The 22196-nt window shown below is 43.1% G+C and overlaps 1 protein-coding gene and 1 non-coding gene across 3 annotated transcripts; both read left to right on the top strand.

Moving 5' to 3' along the window:
• Nucleotides 1-1211: 1211 nt before the first annotated feature.
• On the top strand, nt 1212-18062 carry PPP1R8 (protein phosphatase 1 regulatory subunit 8). Of its 2 annotated transcripts, XM_003764988.4 has the most exons (7): nt 1296-1412; nt 2990-3050; nt 8859-9012; nt 11545-11765; nt 14463-14607; nt 15628-15692; nt 16192-18062. In XM_003764988.4, exons 1-7 carry the CDS (start codon nt 1357-1359, stop codon nt 16543-16545), a joined length of 1056 nt encoding a protein of 351 aa, XP_003765036.1. In that variant the 5' UTR covers nt 1296-1356; the 3' UTR covers nt 16546-18062. The 2 variants fall into 2 exon arrangements, with proteins under 2 accessions (XP_031818332.1, XP_003765036.1); XM_031962472.1 differs by lacking the exon at nt 2990-3050 and having other exon boundaries at nt 1212-1412.
• On the top strand, nt 4901-5067 carry LOC111719892. The gene has a single exon (XR_002769829.1).
• Nucleotides 18063-22196: the final 4134 nt, after the last annotated feature.

The following is a 22196-nucleotide window of genomic DNA, read 5'->3' as shown; positions in this document are numbered from 1 at the left end:
TACAGAATGTCAGAGCTAGGAGCAACTGCAAAATATAGAAGGTCAACAGCTATAGCATGTAGAATGCCAGAATACTGAATATATAACATTAGAGCTGAGAAGTACCTTAGGACATACACTATTAGAGCTGTCCTTGTTATTGTTGAGTTGTATCCATTTCTCATGGTTCTCTTGGGATTTTCTTAGCAAAGATACTGGAGGGGTTTGCCATTTCCTTTTACAGTTGAGGAAACTGAAGCAAACAAGAATCACACAGTAAGTATCTGAGCTCAGATTTAAATTCAGATCTTCCTGACTTCAGACTAGTGCTTCTATGTACCACACTATGCTCCCTCATCTCAGAGCTAAAGGGGAATTAACATATAAAATGGCAAAGCAAGAAGCGGCCTTAATGCTAGAATATGGAAATTGTGCGCAGATCAAAAGACACAGAATACTAGATTTTAAAAGCGCCTCAGAGCTGGAAGGGGACTCGGAACACGGGATGTCAGAGAGGAGGATCCTCACAATACGACGTGATGTGGAAGCAGCTGTGGAGCATAAAGCGTCGGCGCTGCCAAAGACCTTAGAGAACAGCACTTCGGAAGCCGACGGTGGAAGGGAAACAAGGATTTATTAGGGATCTGCTACGCGCCGTCCTTTGATCTCCACAGCCACACTCTGCAAGGGTAGGGGTTTTACTGTTGGGGAAACTGAGGCAGGCAGTTTGTAAGTTACTGAGGTCAAGCTGGACTCAAGACCTAGTGTTCTGTCCGTTGCAGAACGCCAAAGCTGCACGGGAAATGTCGGGACCCAAAAGCTGGGGGAGGCCCTAGGACTCTGGGTCGGGAGGGCTCGTGGAACACGGATTGTCGGAGCTGAGCGGGGCTTCAGAGCAGGAAGACGGCAGAGCTGCGATGTTAGAAGGGGGATCTCAACCGGGACCACCCTTGGAACGTTAAAACAGTCAAAAATGGGCCTTGGAATCCAGGATGCGGCGGCCCAGGAGGTCCGAGCTGGGGGGCGCTTGGAACCCGGGAGGTCGGAGCCGGGAGGCAGAGGGGCGGAGAACCCGAGACGTCAGAGACTGGCTAGTTAGTTTTAAGGAGAAACGGAGCTTTCTCAGAACTGAAGCTCTCTACCGGCTCGGGGCGCCAGCCCCACAGCCCCGCGCGAGAGGCGTGACAGAACGGCGCATGCGCCGTCGGAGACCTGGCTATTGGGTCTTGGAGATGGGGGGGGCATCTGTTTCGGGCAGAGAGGGTGGAGGGGCGCGCACGGATTGCTGGGATCCTTCTCCTCGTCTCCCCTCCCCAGTTCAGTCCTCCCACTTCCCGGCATGCTTTGGGTTCTCCAAATGGGAGGGGGAGACGCAAGATGGCGGCAGCCGCGAACTCAGGCTCCAGTCTCCCGCTGTTCGATTGCCCGACTTGGTGAGCGCCGGGGTCCGGGTCGGGCCGGGGGCAGGGGCGTCTCCGGGGCGCGGCGGTCAGGCTTCACGGCCTGGGCCGGGAGGCCGTGCGGGGCAGCGGGGAGAGGAGGCGGCCTCCATCCTCCATCCTTGCTTCCTTCTCGCCTCCTCTCCCCTAACCGGGCCGGCCCGGGGCCCGGGGGTCGGGCCTGAGGCCGCCGAAAGAGGGGGAGGGGAAGAAGTAAGAGGGGGAAAGGCTCCCCCTGCCCCGCCCGCCTCCCCGTTTAGGCCCTCGGAGACCGAGACCAGCAGAGCGGGGCGGGCGGGCGGGCGGACACCCCGGAGGGAGAGGGAAATCGCAGACACCGCGCCCCCCCCCCCGCCCTGCCCGAGAGCTGTTGCCCAGTTGAACGGGAAGCCCGGAAAGGGCTCCGGCCTGATCTCACCGCCAAGGACCCCCGGGGTGTGAGCCTCAATACCGTCCCCTCCCCTCTGGCCTGCCCCCCCTCCCCGCCACCCCCTCCCTCCTAGAGCTGAGCAGCAACCCGGACGGGCGGCAAGCGCGCCCGAGAGTAAGAGCATCCATCCGGCGGCCGTCCGAGGTCAGCGTCGGAGGAGGTCCTCAAACGGGGCCCTGCCCTTAACCAGCAGGAAGAGCCGACAGCCGGAGGTGCAGACCCCCAGACCCCAAATGAGGGCCCCCGACGCTGGAGCCCGAGGGTTGGGGCTGGTTTGGGTGGGCACGCGCCCCCTCCCCGGTCTGGCTCCCGAGATGACTCGGTCGTTAGTGCTCTGGTCTGTGGGATATCACGGGATGGCTATGGATAGGTTTGTTCTGTTTTCGGAGAGGGCTAGCTCCAGCGTCATGGGAAAGGTCTTATTTGACCCCAGGCTTTCACTGGAAATGAAAGAGGAGGAGGATCTGGGGGCATGTGGCCCCTTGCCTGATTCTTGTTCCCAAGTTCTTCCCTGGGCAGCCAGTTCAAGACTGAGATGACTTATCATGGCTGTATGGAGATAGAGGAAGCGTATGGCTCTTTTATGCCCATGTCTCCCACAGGGGGTAGGGGCTTCCTAGGTCAGGGTCACCTATGACTCCCGACTGGACAGTCTTTGCCTTCTTTTCAGGGTCCGAGCCACTGGTCTGTATTTGTGCTGTGACAGGACTGACTTTGAGCTTTCCTGCATGCAATTTCATACCTTGAGCCCCAGATACTTCTTGGCTTATTCTGCCTTTGCAGATAGATTATAAGTGTCAGACCTTAGAATCAAGCCCAGATTTCCTCATCCCCGTGGAGGAAGCATTCCGTCTTTATAGGCCTTTCCTGCAAGGTAGACATATGGTTTTAAAATAGAGGTTTCTTTCCTGCTGTTCTAAATATTGCTTAACTGAAGTCTGTTTTGGAGCAGTTGAATCACTGGAGAAGTACAGCATCGAAAAGTGGAAAGGAGCTGTAATAACAGTGAAGGAGATGGCATTTCTACTTGAACATGAACTAATTATAGGCTGGTTGGAGAGCTACACACTCAATGGGAACAGAAACTGTAAATAGCATTCATTGTACTCATCCTGAAGGTCTTTTTCTCTTTATTTTCTAGGGCAGGTAAACCCCCACCTGGTTTACATCTGGATGTAGTCAAAGGAGACAAGTTAATTGAGGTATGAAAATACATATCATGCAGTTTTTCCATCTTGGGAAAGCATGAGTCACTTCCCACCCCCACTTCTCTGCTTTGTTTTCCAGTAATGCTATTTTCAATTCCCAATTTTTTCCATTAAAAGTTCTTAACGATATAACACATTGAACCACATGTATCTCTTCAACATAATGAGGTATATGTTATATGTTAGAGTCTCCAGTTTCCCAGTTTTTAAATAGGTCATGGACCTTTGAACTCTTAAGGCTGTAGGCAAAGGGCCTATAAGAAGCTTCTGTCTTTTACTGGGAAACAGCATGAGATGTACTGGGAATTAATTAGCTGAATAAATCACATGGAATAATGGAATACAGAGCATGAGAAAGAGGAGTCTGTAAGAATTGTCTCTGAATTTTGCTTAGAGGATTGGACAAAGCTAATAAGGAGCCATGCTTTTAAAAGAGGAATGGGATTGATGACTTTGTCTGAAGGAACAAATAATTGAGTGTTCAAAGTTCCTTATAAATTGTGGCATCCCCCACTCCCTCGTGCATGTGCATACGTGTGCATACACACAGAATTTTGGAGGCTGAGGGTACTTCACCAGAATCCAATTGAACTTTTAAAAAGAGCTTTCAGAATTTAAAAAATTGTTCTTGGGTTGAGACATCATTATCACCCAGAGACAGTATCAGTGTTGCTAAATGACATGAACCAAAGAACCTCTGTGCTTTATATCAGTTTCAGCACTTACTATAATTTCTCTTTACTTGTTAAACATTATGTATTGTACTGTCCTGTTGTTTGCTTGACAAGTGGCCTTGTATGAAGGATACTTCCAATGGACTTTGTTATAATTGGTCCCTGTTGAACTACGCTAGGTTAAAGTATAGCTTGACATGAGGGACTGGCTCTTTCTTGCACCCAAATGCAGGGTAATCTCAGGTCAGTTACTTGTAGTTGTTTTATCATAGGTTCCACTTTTTAAAGTAGAACTTGTAAGAGCCTCCTGTTGAGATTATTGCAAGGAATACTTCAGAAGATCTCTGCTCCTTTGGTTCCAGCTGTGCACCAGTACAGATCACAGTCCTTCCTCATCTCCCCTCCTGGCTTCCCTGGCTTCAAACCCAGCTAAATGCCACCTCCTACAGGAAGCCTTCCCCAACTCCTCTTAATTGTTGTGCCTGCCTCAGAGATTATCTTCAGTTTAGACTGTCTGTTGTTCGTATGTAGTTGTTTGCATGTTGTCTTCCCCATTAGACTGAAGTCTTTGAGAGCAGGACTATTTTATCTATCTCTTTTGCTTAGCACAGTGCCTTTGGCACTTAGTAGGAACTTATTAAGTGTTTATTGACTGAATGTTTCTCACAAACTATACTCCTCTCCTGACAGCAAGTGTTTTCACTGGCTATCCCTCCTCTTCTCCAGCTCCGACTTCATTGGCTGCCCTGCTGCAAGTCTTAGCTAAACTCCCAGCTTCTATTAGAAGCCTTTCCTAGGCTTCCTTCATTTTGATGTCAGCCCTCTGAGATTATTTCCATCATAACCTGTTTTTCTACATAGTTTGTATTTTGTTTCCTGCATTAGACTGTAAGCTCTTGGAGGGTTTTTTTTTTTTTAATCTCTTAAGCTTTTTAAAATTTTTGATTTGACTAGAATTCAACTAACATTTCTGTTATCAATATAAGTGGGAAGGAGACAAATAGGCAAAATTTATAAACTAGCTATTGGTTCCTAGAATGAAATCTCTCCTTTAAATGCTCCTTTAGATGACAGGCTAAGTCATATTTGGCAAGTCAGACTCCTAAGAGTGTCTTTTTGTCATTCTTATTAGCAACAGACCAGGACCGGTCTTATCTCTATAGAATTATCAAGCACTTGATACTAACCAAGCTATCTGTATCCTGAGCTGTTCCAGAAGGTTGGGATGTGTCTTGTGATAGCTGGGTTTTATAAGTGCAATATTAAAGTAAACCATGAGTCTTTTAAGCCCAGCATGTTGAGGTGAGCACTCTGGGTTATAACTCAAAGGTACAGTCCTGATGAGGGCCAGACTGGGAATAATGGCCGGAGTGAAACGCAGAATTCTAGCCTGCTTGAAGATGGTCTCATGGTCTGGAGAATGTATCATTATTAAGCAAGGACATTGAGGGAGTAGCCAAGCAGGTCCTGTTAGACAGTGTGTAACCTTGCCTTATTCGATGTCATTCTCAGGACTTGTAAAGAGAGTGCAATCGATTTGCCACCATAAATCCTCCATGAGTAGTTATAAAACATGAGTGGAGAATGCCAAGATAAATTTGGCCTGTGTTTTGGACACATGGATCCAAATATGCAAGGCAGAGTGAGATAAAGGCAAGGAAGAGGTTCAGACATTTGAGAAGGGAAGTCATTGACCCGTGGCATGAGGAAGAGAGGTGTCTTCAAAGAGCTTCTTGTAGGACATTTGTGCTGGGTCTTAGAGGAAAGGAGGGATCCAAAGGCACACCTTTAAGCATGAGGCACAGAGACAGTGTAGGAGAGCGCAGAAGACAGAGGAAACTAATGTGATAGGATTGAGAATACATGCCCCCCAAAAAAAAAAAAAAAAGAATTGAGAATACAAGACGAAACTAGGGAGCTCTCCTGAAAGGGAGTAAGAAGTGACCTGACCATAACATCATCAGGAAGATTACTTGGGAAACAGCATGAAGGGATAGGGTAAAGGTAGGATGGGTGGTTAAAAGACTGCCTTATAGCCTATATATAAAAAGAGAGTAAGAATGGAACTAAGGAGGGGGGTTGAGGGTTAGGATAGAGAGAACAGCCTCAAGGAATCAAACCAAGGGCAATTAAGTGCACTATGGATAGAATACTGGGCCTGGGGTCAGGAAGACCTGAGTTCAAATCCCTCCTCAGACTCTTACAAGCTGTGTAATCCTGGGCAAGTTGCAAAACCTCACTGTCTCAGTTTTCTCATCTGTAAAATGGGAATAGTAATAGCACCTCACAAGTTGTTGTGAAGATCAAATGCGGTAATATTTATAAAGCACTGAGTACTTTGCCAGTGCTTGGCATATAGTAGGCATTTAATAAATGGCTTGTTCATTTACTTCAGGTTGTATAGGTAGAAGTATTTGACAGCTGCTAGGATATATGGGGTAAGGGAGAAAGAAAAGTTAAAGTCGACCTCATTGAGATACTGGGAGAATGGTGGTATCATTACCTGAATGGAGAAGGTAAGGGGGGAAAGGTAGGTTAAAGGGAGAAGGCCTTCATACCTAGATACGGCCACATTAGGTTCCATTGGTTCATGTAGATAATGAGATCCAACCAGAAGTTGGAAATCCAGCACAAGAGACCAAGCTAAAGGATGATATGGAAGATAGAAATCTGGGAATCACTGGCACAGTGGTCATAACTGAAGCCAAGCAAATAGATAAGGTCACCCAGAAGAGAGGCAGAGAGCAGGACAAAGGAATGCTGGTTCCAAGTCAGAGGGCTTTGGGCTCATCTTAGTTTGGTTCCTTCATGACCTCTGTGACCTTGAGTGAGACTCAGACTTCTCTGCTGTAAAATGAGAGCATTGCTGTTGTAGAAGCAGGGTCATGTAAGGCAGGAGGGGAGACAGGGAGGTGTCCTACTCACCCACTACATATTGCTCAGTTAACTGAGTAACTGACTTGCCTACAACAGACCCTGAGTGATCTTTTAGGCTCTTTTAAATTTACATTGTTTTGAAGCAAGTTCAAAGTAGAAGCCACTTCATGAGTGACAGTTAATGAACAGTGTGTGTGTTTTGAAAGTAGAGCCACATATTTAGGTTAATGGGAACTAATTTAAGCTGAGACCAAAGTAAATTAGGTTACAGTCAATGAGTTTGAATAATAGAAATACTATAGACTATGGATTGGGACAGAGGTGTCAAGCATGTAGGAACAAATTAAAATGTATTTGGGGAATATTTAATGGAAGAAATTAAAATACCGTGAAACATAGATAACATTGATATGTGATTTTTCTAAGTTTTCATCCTGCTGCAGGGATCCTTTTGTGCATTTTATTTTAGCAGCTCTTGTTTCTCCTACCCCCCTGCACTGAACCTGGCTGTCTGCTACTGATAGAGCTTATTGGAAACACCTCTCTTTTGATGTAAATAAATTAATGAAAATGTTATGGCCTCATTGTGGTCAATTGTATCTTCAAAGTCATTTATCTCTTTTGTAATAGAAAAACTGAGGCACCCTGGGAAACAAAAGCCTTCTGTAGATCCAGAATTGAGGATTCCCTGATTCCCAAGAGTGCCAATCCTTGGGCCACTCTTCCTTGTTACCTAACTTTATCTAGGAAAAGATTTATTTTAAAAAAGTTAAGGTGAGTTTAAAAGGAACTTGATTTAAAAAAGAAAGCTAGAACAACCCTATCCTGCAGACAGGAGGTTTGTCCTCCATAGTACCTTAGGAGACACTCTGTCTCCTTTCCATTTCCATGGAGCTGCATTTGCTTTTGGAAGCTGCCTTCAGAACCTGTGGTGTGCTATTTGGTGCATCCTCAGGTTTAGCAAATATTTGTCTTTTGAACAAAAGTTGTACAGAACATTATACAGTGAATAAGATATGCATTCACAGTGGAGGATAGTGGTTTTGGTCAAAGTCAAAGCCTTGAGCCCATAGGACTGAGCCTGTGGCCTGATGTGGAAGAAGCACATAGCTTTCCAAGGTGACTATTGTGATGAACAGCACTGGTTTGGATAGAGAAATCAGAATGAATATGTTTAATCAGTCTTCATTGCTTTAATCATGCCTTGTGCTTTTTCTTTTCAGTTTCAACTTGAAATTAGGCAGTATGAAAAGTTGCATTTTTAGATAGCATTGCTTTGTTAGATAGCATTGTTTTGTGATGGGGTTGGAGTGAGGGAGGTAGAAAAGGAGTTAACTTAAAAAGAGGATGAGTGAGCTGATAGTCTTGTCCCCTGGCTTCATCATAGAGGGACAATTCAGCAGTGAACATTTATTCAAAGAGCAGCTGCTGTGCATCAGGGCTTGCAGATACAAAGACAAAATGAAGTTGTCCCTGTGCTTAAGGATTTAACATTCTAACAAGGGAGACACCTGTATTTAGATTAGTATGTACATAAGAAAGACCAAGAGATTTGGAGAAGGGAAAACACTAGCTGTTTGAGAGGATTCTTGAGAGAATGATGTATATCCAGAAAAAAGGCAGCCAGAATGGGCAAAGCCTGGAGATGCTAGAATTACTGAAGATAGGCTCATTAGCCTGCAAAAATAGGAGACTTATATAGGGAGGTGCAATGATTCCTCTTTTAAAACATTTGAGGGGCCATTACGTGAAATAGGGATGACTTGTTTTGTTTGATTCCAAAGTATAGCAATAAGAGCAGTGAATTTAGATGCAAATTTCCATTCAGTATAGGGGAAAACTTTTTAATAATTAACTGTTCAAAAATGGAATTGGTTACCTCAGAAACAAATTAAATTCCAGTTGCTGGAAGTCTTCAAACAAAAGCTGGATCGCCATTTATCTGGGATATTATTGTAGCTAAGATTCCTGCTCACATAGTGGGTTGGATTAGATGTTCTCTGAGGTCTCTTCCAAATAGGGGATTCTTGGAAGGGGGGGGGGTGCGGGAGGATTGAATTGTATCCCTGAATTTGACATGTGGTTTCTGTTTAGGAGAAGTATTATGAAATATATTTTGTTTTTGACAAAGAGCTGTCACTCTGCAAAAGACTATTAACTAGTTGAACATTTTTATTGATTGGAAAACTTTGGGGGAAAGTCAATAGTGCAAGATGTTAAGTAATGTTGTTTATTTGGTACTCAACCTTAGAAACTGATCATTGATGAAAAGAAGTATTACCTGTTTGGGAGAAACCCTGATCTATGTGATTTTACCATTGATCACCAATCTTGCTCCCGAGTCCATGCTGCCTTGGTCTACCACAAGCATCTGAAGAGAGTTTTCCTAATAGATCTCAACAGTAGTAAGTAACTTTACTTCCTGTAAAACTACTTTGGACTAATGAGTCTTTAAATAATGCTTTATTGCTGACTAAATGGGAAATTAAGGGTTTTCATTTAATTCTGTATATATAATACTTGCCTGCTCTTTTTCAGCTTTTATTGCCACTTTCTTCCCTTGAAATAACTGATGTATGAGACTGGAGATAAAGGGAAAGAAGCCATAGGGAGAAGGTTCCCCTCCCTCTCCTTTAGAGAAGGTAGTAGGAATGCAGAGAGGCAGCTTCCCAAGACCAGAAGTTGGAGGGTTGGGAGAGACTGCCTTCTGGCACCTAAGAATTTGTAGAGAATTTACTATAACTTACTAGTTATAGATTTTCACTTGGGAAAAGTCCTTCCATAAATCCATTCTACCCAGTGTCAATGACTGCTCCCATGAAAATACATCATTACATGAACCAGGATTATAGAGAGCAGTTAGTCCTGTGGAAGTTGTGTTCTAAAAAGGACCTAAAATTCAGAGGATTTAATGCCAGGAAGGGCTTGAACTCTCAGTTTTTCACTGGTGTCTTGAGGTGATCAGTCAAAAGACAAAAGCACTAGGATCTGTTGTAGCATAGTAATGATATTGTAAATAATAGTGGACAGGTCACAATATTGTACAGAGAATGCCAGTCTTAGCTGTACTAGCAGAAAGAGGAAGGCGATTTGGAAAGTAATATATGATTATTTGAATTTTTTTTAATTACAGAAAATTCATGTTCCTGATTGTTTTATTTTGGCTGACATTAAATTTGCTTTGTAACTAATCTGAATAAGGTTTATATTGTTATCCTAGAATCTGGCTTGTATTAAACCTGAGTAATCAATTATGGTATTAGCTTTCAATAAAGACCACCACCTCCCCACACCTCCTTCCTTCCTGTATATTTGCATACTGTGATATACACCTTTCTCACATACACATACTTCTCCCCCTTGATACTATCTTTTTGAAGAGCTCTCATTTTAGGAATATGGTCTTTTTGGACCAATAATAGCTAACATTTAAATAGTGACTACTATGTGCTCAGTGCCTTGCAGTTATTTCATCTTATCTTTACAACAACCTTTGCAAGAGTAGTAAGTAATCTCCATTTTTTAGATGAAGAAACGAAGGCAAACAGAAGTTAATGACTTTTCCAGATATAAGTGCCTGACGCCAGATTTGAACTCGTCTTCCTGATTCCATCCTTGGCACTTTATCCACTGAGTCCACCTAGCTGCCCCAGTGAGTCATTGACAGTCTTCATTTGTGCCTAAAGCACATGACAACTAATAGTGTATGCTAAGTGACTGTAGGGAACTAAAACTGGATTAAAAACTTGGCCACAAATAATTTATATACAGATTGAGAGTCACTTCAGTGAATCTGAGGTTTTAGTTTGTTCATTTCAAACGTGTTCATTACATGAGCTCTTGCTTTATGGCTTCTCAACCCCTTAGTCAACTGCGAGTGGCACATGAGGGCACTGGCATTGCCTTAGGAGAGTCAGATTCCCCACAGTCCTTTGTTCATTCATATGTAGGTCATATATAGATTCCAATTTTGGTGTAGCCCAAGTGGAAAAAAATTGAGAGGGGATCAGCATGGTCATTCTTTTAGCCAGGTTTTATTCTGGATTAGGGAAACTCAGTTAACTAATCTAGACTGGACACTCATTGCATCATTGCACATTATGGTAGTATATAAGAGCTAAGACACATTTCTGCTTCACCCTAGACCACATGAGGGCAGTCTGGCAACAGAGTTAACATTCAGAATGCTGGGAGAATTGAGTTTGAATCTGAGTAAGGAATGAGCTAAAAATGTTCAAAGTTCAGAAAAGGGAATTAGGGTTTTTAAAAGGCAAAAGAAGGGAATGTCCAGACTGGAGGTTATGTGAGTGTCATCATAGAGAAGTGTGAATTTTCTCACCAGAAAAACCTGATTGCAACCATTAAGTTAAAAGAAATTCTATGTACATCATCATTGGTCACAGGCAAATTGTCTCTTGAGCTGGTTGCTTGATGTTGTAGCTAATGGACAGGAGTCTAGAGTCTTGAAAGTCCTAGCCCTGACAATACCTGACTTTGTGATGTTGGGCTAGTTAGTCTTTTTTCACCTCAGTTTTGTTATCTGTAATGTGAGCATAAGAAGACTTTATTAAAGCTAACAAATGAGAAATCTTGTTTTATAACTTAATTCAGAGTTTTTCATTTTTAATGTAACTCTTGTATTTTTCTAATGCTGTGATCTTACTTGTGCGGGAACTCCTTATGCCACAATTGCAGTAGTCCCTATAACACTTCCACCTTGTGTGTTTTAGTCTCTATTGCTCCAGGAATTCCTTGTGGAGGATCCACCGTGTTGTGAGGCTCGAATGAGAGAATATATGTGAAAGTGCTCTGGAACTGGACTATCTGCAGGGTCTTAGTGATCTGGGAGGTCACTACTGTTTGGGACTGGAGAATCTAAACTCAGAAACACAGCAGAATGGCTCCATTCTCATTCCTACCTTTCTTATCTTTCCCAGCACACGGCACATTCTTGGGTCACATTCGATTGGAGCCTCACAAACCACAACAGATCCCCATCGACTCCACAGTCTCATTTGGTGCATCTACACGGGCGTATACTCTTCGTGAGAAGCCTCAGACGTTGCCATCAGCGGTGAAAGGAGATGAGAAAATGGGTGGAGAGGATGATGAACTCAAGGGCTTACTGGGCCTCCCAGAAGAGGAGACTGAGCTTGATGTAATTCTGTGGTATTATTTTGATATTTTGGACCAATGTGTGGAATGTAAATGATGCAGAGACATCCTCCGTTCTTGTAATTTGTAGTTCTCCGCTTGGGAGAACAAAAGAATCAGCAGCAAACAGAGCCTGAGCCCCATGATGTACATCAGCATTGTTGCTGGGTGGGCATTGTGATGCAGGCTTACTTCATCACACCCAGAAATGGGGAGATTATTTGGTGAGGGGGGCTAAGCTCATCTGTCTCATGACATCTCATCTTCCTTGCTTTGTCACCTTCATGGGCTCATAGACCACAGTGCAGGCTGTGAGTTACAGGTGTTCGTCCCTCTCCTCTAGCTGACTGCTTTAAGACAGTAGAAGCCATAGCCTATGCTGTTCCTTTGTGTAGACCACAAAGCTTAAAACTCTCAGGATGTTAACACAGGACTTACTCTGGTTTTCTGGGCCTTGCTGCCCACAGGAGGAAGCCATTTCTAGAGCGGTACAGTCTGCCTTTCCTGGAAGCTGCTTCCCGTGGGTCTGCTGCTGATGCACCTTAATATGAACTGACATTTTATAGAACACTTTAAAGTTTGCAAAGAACGTTTACATGCTTTTTTTGTATGGACCTCACAGCAACCCTGTGAGGTAGGTACTATAGGTATTATTTTTCACATTTTACAGTTGGGGAAACTGAGGCTACAAGTGGTTCAGTAATTTGCCCATGGTCATAGAACTCCTGAGGATCTGAGGAGGGATTGGAATGTAGATCTTTTTGTGTCTCTGTGTTATGGCATCTCACTGCTCACTCCCTTGGGTTACCTTTTAAAATGGGAGCAGATCAGTTTTCTGTCTTAGACAGTCACATAATTGTCACCCTGATAGATGCACAAGTTCGTTTGATCTTTTGCTTTTTAAAACCCAAACTCATAATTTGTCATTCAGGACTGATTTGATTAGAGCTGAAAAGTGAAAAATCATCTTGTTCCTAAAACTCAATTCAGAGTTTTACATTTTTAGTGTAACTCTTGTATTCCTCTGATGCTTTGCTGAATCTATGATCTTATTTGTGCGGGAGGTCCTTATGCCACAGTTACTGTAGCACTTCCCATCCGGTGTGGTTTTTTAGTCTCTATTGCTCCAGGAATCCCTGCGGAGAATCCAGCCTAACCCTGGAGCCCTTCCTCCCTCATAGGTACCAGCATGGCTCTTTGGGCTCTCCCTTCACTTGTACTGCTTTTCTAGGCATCCGTATCTTCCATAATGCTCACAGGGACCCTTGAAATGAATTGATAGGATAGCTTTGGAAAACTAATTTATGTGTTTTTGAACTCAAAAGTTTTTTTTTTTTCTCCAATAAATGTCATTTTTTTTTTTAAAGCTCTGAATCTGTACATGGGCTGATATTAGAGGTGGGATCGCGCGTGTGTGTGTGTGTGTGTGTATGTGTGTGTGTGTGTGTGTGTACACATCGGTGTACCATCACAGATGAAGGTAATTGCTCAGAGTCATAACTCTGTAGATGCACAACAGAATGGGAGCAAAACACAGACTGGATTTCCCGACTTCCAGAGGCTTCTTCACAATACCAGTTTTTCATTTCCCTGGCATATACTCACAAAATTCACATTAAACTCTTTGCTCTTATTTGCTCTCTGGATATGGTGATTCTGTGCATATGTATATATGCTGTATGTCATAGGTGTGTGTATGGATGATTGTTTTAAATACGTGTATGCCTATCCATGGGTATATAAATATGGTAAATGAGAGAGAAACATATCATTTTAGTGCTGCAATGAGAAGTTGGAGTCATGGAAAGAACCTTGAGAGCCAGGAGTCGATTCTTAGTCCAGCTTTGGCCCTGTGCTTTTGGGCAGGTCACTTGGACACACTGGGCCTGTTTTTCTCCTCTGTAAAAGGAGGGGTTTGGGCTTAATGATTGTGCAGCCAGATTCACTTTTAGCTGTTTCTGTCTCCTGTTTGCCTTTTTGCCTTTTCCCCACAAATATTATCCTCCTTTCCTATTCCTAGTGAAATACTAGGGAACCCCTATACTGTTAAGCAGCCTCCAAGGACTGGTCTCCAGAAACTGGAGCATCCAAGGCTGCATTGCAGATTGGAATAAGTCCAGCAGAAAGATAAAGCAAATAAACTGTACTGAAGACAAAATCAATTATTGAGATAGATAGCTCCATGAGTATAAATAAAATGGGGAACAGACAAGGAGCAAAATCTTAATGCCAAAAGTGAAATGCACAGAGGAAAGGAACCCCTTGTTCTTTGTGTGTTAAGTTGTTTTTTGGTTTTTTGGTTTTTTGCTTAAAATGAAGTTCTTTGTAGCTCCCCCAGTCTCTCACTTCATTCAGATGTTTTTCTTCATCTGTCATCACGATATGAATTTAATCACCTTTCTTCAGACAAATAATAAAGTCCAATAATATTTGCCCCCTGCTTTTTCACTTCATTTGGATGATCTCTGTTCTACTTGTCACAGAGAAGTTCCCAAATCCTGACAAATAAGGATCATTAGGTATGTGAATATAGGATCAAAGAAATTTGAGATTTTGAACAACATAGATCCCTGTGTCTAAAAGGACAAGATGAATTTTCAAAGGCTCTCCTAGTCCTGATACTCTTATCTTGTTGCCCTGCCCCGAAACCTTTATCTGTAGGTACACTGACTCCCTGTCTCCTCTGTGAACCCATCCTTAGAACTTGACAGAGTTCAACACAGCCCATAACAAACGGATTTCTACTCTCACCATTGAGGAAGGGAATTTGGACATCCAGAGACCAAAGCGGAAACGGAAGAACTCTAGGGTAACTTTCAGTGAAGACGATGAGATCATCAATCCAGGTGAGTGTGGGTTCCCTGAAGAGAAGATCATCCTTTCAGAGAACCAAACAAACATCATCTTTGGAGGAGAGAAAGCTTGAATTGGATTTTAGAGACCTGGATTCAAATCTTGTCTCTGCTATTTGTTAACTTTGAGCTTCAGTTTCCTTACCTGTGAAATGGGAATGATAAAATTTGCACTGCCTGCTGCAAAGTGCTTTTGAGAAGGTCAGATGAAATATAGTATATAAATACTGTATACATTTTATCTGAGTTCTAAGCCTTGATTTTCGTGTATTGGGTTTTATGAAAACGGGGCTATTCAGTTTTTATCCTCCTCAGCATAAATAAAAGTTTGTTTTATGGCTAAATTGGTAGCTAACAAGTAGCAGAGCTGGGATCCCAACTCGGATCTCCTAATTCCAGATGTAGCATTCTCTTCACATGACCAAGGAAGTTCTTTATGTCATAAGAGTTCAATGCAGGGTTATTTTAAAATAGGATTTTGGTTTTAGAAATTCATTTTATGGACCATTTTTCTTCAGGAATACATCTTTTTGTATAGGCAAGGCATTACCCATGCCGCTTCTGTTCATATTGTTAATATTCTTAGTCATTTTAGCTGATCTGTCCTCTGCCAATTATGAGACGCCAAGACCAGGATTGTGATTTAGTACAACATGTTCACAAGCTTCAGAGATGGAGCTGCTTTTCCTAGTCTTATTGTACAACATAGTTAATTGAGCCCTTAGAGATTTCAGGTCTCTTGGCAAAGTGTGGCCTCTGGATCATAAGTTAAAGAATTCAAGTCAGAATGCTGAGCACTATTCTCCAGTCTTTACATTGATTTGGGTGGCAAATGCTGGGCTAGGCTTCGAGTAGGCTTGTTCTTACAGACATATGCACCTAATATTACAGATTAATTAAACAAAACTATAATGTTACAAAGGGCCAGTGCCACAGAAATAACTTGGTGCCAAGTTTGTCTGCATTCTTCTCTTTTACACATCGGTCTCACTTTGTTTCCATTGCCCTTTGCAGAAGACGTTGATCCTTCTGTTGGCAGATTCAGAAACATGGTACAGACTGCAGTGGTCCCAGTTAAGGTATGGATTCGTGAAGTATGATGTGTGCCATGAGCTGTGGCTCCAGTCTTGTTTTTAAACTCCCCTTCCTCATGTATGTGGGGTTTAGTTGCATAGTTCATTTTAATATTAAGTTCTTCCTGTCAGTCTTCATTTTCTAGTTTCCTGATAATTCCTTGGTTTGTATCTGGCTGGACTATGGGAAGCTTGGGAGATATCCTCTAACTAGCAGGCCTGGTGCTGCCCATTGTGGATATAGATATAACAGAGGCTTTTCCAGGAAAGGCCTCCGAGATGGTTCTAGATTCCTTTTATTTTTTGGCCTTTTCCCTTTCTCTTATTTGGGTGATTGAACTAAGTTGACCTTTAGGATTCTTCTGCATTTGTGAGTCTTAAGACCACAGTATAGGTCGAAGAGGGAAGGTGGGGAATTGTCAGGGTTACCATAGAGCTTGATCTAAAGTGAAGGTCTGTCTCTTTTTCTGCTTCACCCTTTTCTCTCTTTATTTGCAAACTCTAGAAGAAACGCGTCGAGGGCCCTGGTTCCCTCAGTTTGGAGGAGTCAGTGAGCAGGCGCATGCAGAACTTTCCATTCAGCGGAGGATTGTATGGGGGCCTGCCCCCTACCCACAGTGAGGCAGGCTCACAGTCACATGGCATCCATGGGACTGCACTCATTGGTGGCCTGCCCATGCCCTACCCAAACCTCGCGCCTGAGGTGGACTTGACCCCTGTTGTGCCATCAGCAGTGAATATGAACCCTGCACCAAACCCTGCGGTCTACAATCCCGAAGCTGTAAACGAGCCCAAGAAGAAGAAATATGCAAAGGAGGCTTGGCCTGGCAAGAAGCCCACACCCTCCTTATTGATTTGATATTTTTGGTCCTGGGGTGGGGTGGGAATTGGGTGGAAGGGTGGTTTGGGGGGCTAATGAACTGAGGAAAAAAAAACTTTCCATGTGTGCAGTATCGTCTTTCAGAATGTCTCTTGGTGTCCTAACCATGTAATTTTATGACGGGCTGGGGTTGGGGTTGAAATATCCCGTTAAAGATCTGTCTTCAGAACGCTTTCTATGTATAGAAATTTATTTCATGCATCTTTTGAGCTAAACTGCCCAGCCACCTTTTCTCCAGGCCCTTTGACCTCCCTTCTAGGATCATTTTTTTATTTGAAGTTATATATATATTGTTTGTAATGAACACCAGGCCCTCAAGATGAGTTGGATGGCCATGTAGCAGGAAAGCTGCTAGTGTTACTGATAATGTGGGTCATGTGACCTGATTTGTATTTGCTATACTTGAAATTCCCAGATAGAGTTGATTTTAATGAATTTTTCCTATGATAATAGGGTTCTCATGAATTATAGACTGGTCATAAAAGGGTTCTAGAGTTCTTCATGAAAACCTAATCTAGGTTTAAACTTAAAGCTTTTCCCCAGGTCCGCAAGTTGGAGTCCTATAGTTAGACCTGTTCCCTTCTGTCCTTACTGTTGGGATAAGAATGATTAGATCCAGGTCTGTAGTTGCGGTTAAAACATGATTGTAATTTGACCTGTGGTTTTGTTTTTTAGAAAACATCAGCACTCCATTTGCTAATGTTTCTCATTTGATTCCAGGGTGCTGTTTTCTCAAGGCTTTATTTCTCCTGTCAAGAGGCGTTAGGAAGATGATTTTAAAAAAAGGCTATGACCAGTTTAGGGTAGTTTAAATTGAACATTAAAATATTTTATTTGGCAAGTGACCATCTCTTGAGGAGGATGACTTTATGACTAGATTCGGCAGCTTTTCCCCTCCCTGTGATGTGAGTCCTTGGTAGCTCAGAACTTTTAAGGCTTGTCTTGGCCAAGCCACATAGGAGGCAAAGGGAGGGAACATCGATGGGAGATTTGGACAGAGGTTTGTACATTTGTGAAATAGACTTTTTTCCACACTTTCTGTGTAGCTTTTTACCTGTAACCTTGACTACATTGTAAATTAAATGCGACTTTTTGCCATTTGGGCTGGGTTAATGTTTCAGTCCCCATCCCCTACTCCCACGTGGTTAGGAACTGTTTTCCATCCCAGAATATACTGATCTGTTCCCATTTTGGTGCTGCAAATGAAGATTCCCGATGAAGATGGAAGTTCTAATTAGCTTTGTAGGTCCCCCAGCTCGAGCTGAAGGATGTAAAATAGGTTAACATGTACTGACCTTCTTCATGGAGAGAAAACTGCTGTAGTCCTGCTCACCCAAAGGTGTATTATACAAAGCTGCCTCCCAGCCCCTCAAGCAGTACCTTCACCTCCTGGGACCAATTATATATGTTTTTGAGGTGTGTGGTGGTAGACTAAACTGAAGCCAAAGGTTAAGATAGTGGAGTTTTGCAGTTAAATAAAGGTAATAGCTTTTTAATTGAACTTGTATTTCTTGGTATTCTGGGATCTGACTTTAATATGGAATAAATTGGATAGGATATAGAGAAATGTAATTGGTGGGAGTGGGGAAAGGCTCATCATTCCTTTAGATCTAGAGGATGGACTTTTTCCCCCCCAAAGAACCATTAATAAAAATGGTTCTTAAGTGCACCCCCCCCAGGGCAGCAATTGCACTGGCTAGATTTATTGGATTTCATCATCAATTTACTGATGGAAGAGTACATTCAGCTTGGGTCATTTGGAGATAGAAACAGACCCTGGCATGGATGCTTCATGAATGCTGTGATTTCTATGACTTTTTGGTTCCGAGAATTGGCAGGGATAGCATTCCCTTTTATTTACAAGGCATTTAGTTGTCAACAGAAACCCAGAATTTACTGCCCTTTGTAGGTGGGGCATTGACCTACAAGAATGGGGGGTTGGTTTGGTTTTTCATTTCCACTTTACATTTTTAACTCCAGAAATTGGATCAAAGGCCAAGGACATCTTGACTGCCCCTACCATTCCTTTTTCAGCTTCTGAATACCTCTGTACGATGCTTCCAGCCTGAAATGAAAAGCAGTTTCTGGGAGGTGATAGAAGTTCTCTGAAGATTTCATTTTCTCCAAGTCTCCCTGCTGATGAGCTTCCTTAAAACCTCAGGCAGTTTGCTTTTTCCTTGAATTGAATTCAAACAGCTGGAGGAATTGGATATCCACCACTTGGATGTCCAAGACATTTCTCCATCCTGAAAAGTGCCTCTAATTTGTGGATGTCAAGTCAGACTCCTTATTTCAAGGTTACATGACAACTAAACGTCAGGATAATATTTTTGCCACGTGTGAATGTGAGTGCATTTGTGATATATGTGAATCTGTGGTAATTTCTTAAATTTGTAGAATATATATATGTGCAGAACCTCAAAACTGTGTTAGGGTAATAATGGATTTTCTTGTTTAGGTACTTAAAAGAATTTTGAGGACTGGGCAAGTGGGATTTTTTGGCCTTTTGTATTCTGTTCCTCCCTGATGAGGTGGGCACTGTCCAGCAAACCTCCTGGCCTGTGCCTTGATGATAATAAAACTATTGTGAGATATGCACATGTGGTGTTCCCTTCTGTATGTGGGGCAAACCTAACATATTCCCTCTCTGTTCTCATTCTGTCCATTTCAGGAGTCTGGCTGAAGGAGGAGGTACTTCATTCTATGTCACTGCATCCAGGGGCCCATCGTGGCATCTCCACTGCTCAGCCCTTTTGGCACGAACCGGGCACATTGCCATGGGATAATGGAACCTTGCTGTTAGCTGTTCAGATTCAGACTGCTTTGTGCCAAATTCTCTTGTTCAGCATGGAGCAGAGAGACAGGGTCACTTAGAGCCCTACTGCTCTTTTAAAGGTAAAATGCCCCACTTAATTTTAAGTAAGCCCAGCCATGTCACAGGGTTTGCTGGATTAGGATTTAGCCTCTTGTATTCCAGGAGGACTCCTCCTTTTGAGTTGCAGTTCAATTTGGGCAGGAATCAGTTTGGTCTCTTAGGGTGTGGGGGCATTTGGAAGACTGAACAAGCAATTCATGGCTCAGGAAAAATAATATGGAAGTCATCCCTTCAGTACAATCAATGAACATTTATTTAAGCCCTTGTTGTGTGCAGAACACTGAAAGAAATACACATAGACAAATACTTTTAGTGCAGTTAGAGGACTGAATCCTTGAGATGAGAGTCTCCAGCTTGGGGAGATGCCAGCCCACACCAAGGAGATCCGTGAAGCCTCATTGGAGGAGAGGGGGCGGGTACTTGAGCAGGGTGAAAATGATGTTGGGGTCTGGGTGGATTGCAGGCTAACTTGGAGTGGAGCGGCAGCCAGAGAGGCTCTGGAGAGCTCAGGTTTCTTTAAGGAAGGCCTGGGGTCTGGAATGATGGAATTATAGTGGTATGGCTTCCCAGTGAGGTAGCATCTTCACCAGTGTGTTCTTGGTGCCCCCCTTCAGGAGGGGCCTGGATAAATTGGAGGGTGAACAGTGAAAGGTGGGCAATCAAGATGGTGAAGGATATAGAGACCACACCAAATCATGGTCAGTTGGAGAAACAAGTGGTAGTTAGCCTGGAAGATGGGATGGTAATCATCAAGTCTAGTATCTGGAGAAAAGTTTCATGGAGAAGGAATTGGATATGCTGTTGTCAAAAATGAAATTTAACAGATAGGGAAACAGGCAATTTTCTAAGCTAGATATAATTTATTAGAAGCATGCAGCTTGATGATAGGCTAGTCTCCATTTGTGTCAAAGATCCAAAGTGAGACTTGACAGGGTTTTTCAAATTCAGGTATATATATCTTCTTTTTATTTGGCCTAATTTGGACCTCTTGTGATAAAAGCAAAGACAGTCTTGATAGGTAGATATTTTAATAAAGAGACAGATTAATACAGTTCTCAGTTCCTCCAGCATAATCCATCTCAATCAAGTTCTTTCTAGTTTGGTCTCCACTTAGATCAGACCACTCTAACTTTGATTAGCAAAATCAAGGACACAAAAGGAGTCACTGGGGAGGGCCTAGCTCAATCTGATCAGTAAGGAGCTATTGGGGGCTGGGAGTGATCACCTTAGTCTATCATGCCTCCAGAAATTGCCTGACTTTCAGAAATAGGGTCTGTCAAAAGAGGGAAAGGGTGGATTATAGAGAAATGTTGGTTATTAACTTCATAGAGTGTAAAACAGGAAGTACAGGCAGAAAGGGCAAAGAAGAGATTCTAATTTGATATAAAGTAGGGTTTCCTCTTCACCGAGGGTCTTTTAGGGAAGTACCCATCTATTGGAGAAATTGAAGATGTGATTCTCATGGAAATGTGAGGTGCACTTAGCTTTTAAGGTCCTTTGCAACTCTTGATTCTGTGGGCTGAGCTTACAGAAGTCAATCTTGACAGGAAGATGTGTTTGGGAGAGATTTTATCCACAAGAAGTAGTGTGCATCAAAGCAAAGGAATAGTAATCAAAATCAGGAAACACTATGTGGTTTGGTCTGGGATGTTGAGGATGTAATAGAGTTGAATAATAAGGATACTGATCTTTTACATGATATTTCATCTCCCAATTCTGTGCCTTTGCCCAGGTTGGAATGCTCTCTCTTCACCTCTGCCTCTTAAAATCCCTGGTTTCCTTCAAGACTTGTCTCAAATGCCAACTTCTGCATAAAGTTTTTCCTATTTCCAAGCTTGTTAGTGCCTTTGGCCTCAACTTGATCTTCATTTTATTTCATTTATTTTGCATATATTTTATGTAAAGTATTTGATATCTCTCTTAGAGAATTTAAGTCTCTTGGGTGATATAATAGGCTTTTTTTTTTTTGCTGAGCAAAAGTGACTTGCCCAGGGTCACACAGCCAGGAAGTGTTAAGTGTCTGGGACTAAATTTGAATTCAGGTCCTCCTGACTTCAGGGCTGGTGCTCTGTGCCCTGTGCCACCTGTGCCACCTAGCTGCCCCTTATAATAGGATTTTAATAAATGCTTGTCAGTTGTTTGAAGAAGGCTGGAGGGATAGGTTTGAGCTAAGTTTTAGAAGGCCAGGACTTGTTAAGGAATGTATATTTTCTTCATTCAATTCAGGAGAGCCCCCAGAAAGCTTTAAAGCAGGAAGCATATGATCAGACCTGTGCCTTGAGAGGATTTCTCCGGCAGTGTGTGCAGGATGCCTCAGAGGCAGAGAAAACGGTGGCAGGTTATGGGGACTGTAGCTAAGATGGGGCAGCAGGAGGAGTGGAGGAGAATAAGGAAGACAAGGAGGCATCAGCTGATCCTGAGTGGGAGGTGGAATTGAACAGAATCAGCAATAAAAAGATAGGCTTTAAGGGTTACCAAGGCTTTTGTCATCACATGTGTGAGTCTCTCATTTCCTGGAATCTCAGGAGGGTTTAAGTGACTTCTGCAGGGTCCCCAGGATCTTTCCTTCCCCTGCAGTGGGTGATCGTGAAGTTTAGGGCCCAGATGGTTGGCAATGGTGATGTGGCCCCAGCGGAAATGGCTAAGTTAGGAGGAAGGGCAGACTCTGGGGAGGAGAAGGTGCCGAGTCTGTGCCCCCAGAGTAGCGGCATTCCAGGCCTGTTGGAGCAGCAGGTACCCAAGGGCCTCGCCACGC

Source organism: Sarcophilus harrisii, chromosome 3, assembly GCF_902635505.1.
Source record: "Sarcophilus harrisii chromosome 3, mSarHar1.11, whole genome shotgun sequence".
NCBI lineage: Eukaryota > Metazoa > Chordata > Mammalia > Dasyuromorphia > Dasyuridae > Sarcophilus > Sarcophilus harrisii.
The sequence above is the reverse complement of the archived record's forward strand: the minus strand, read 5'-3'. Positions and strand labels throughout refer to the sequence as shown.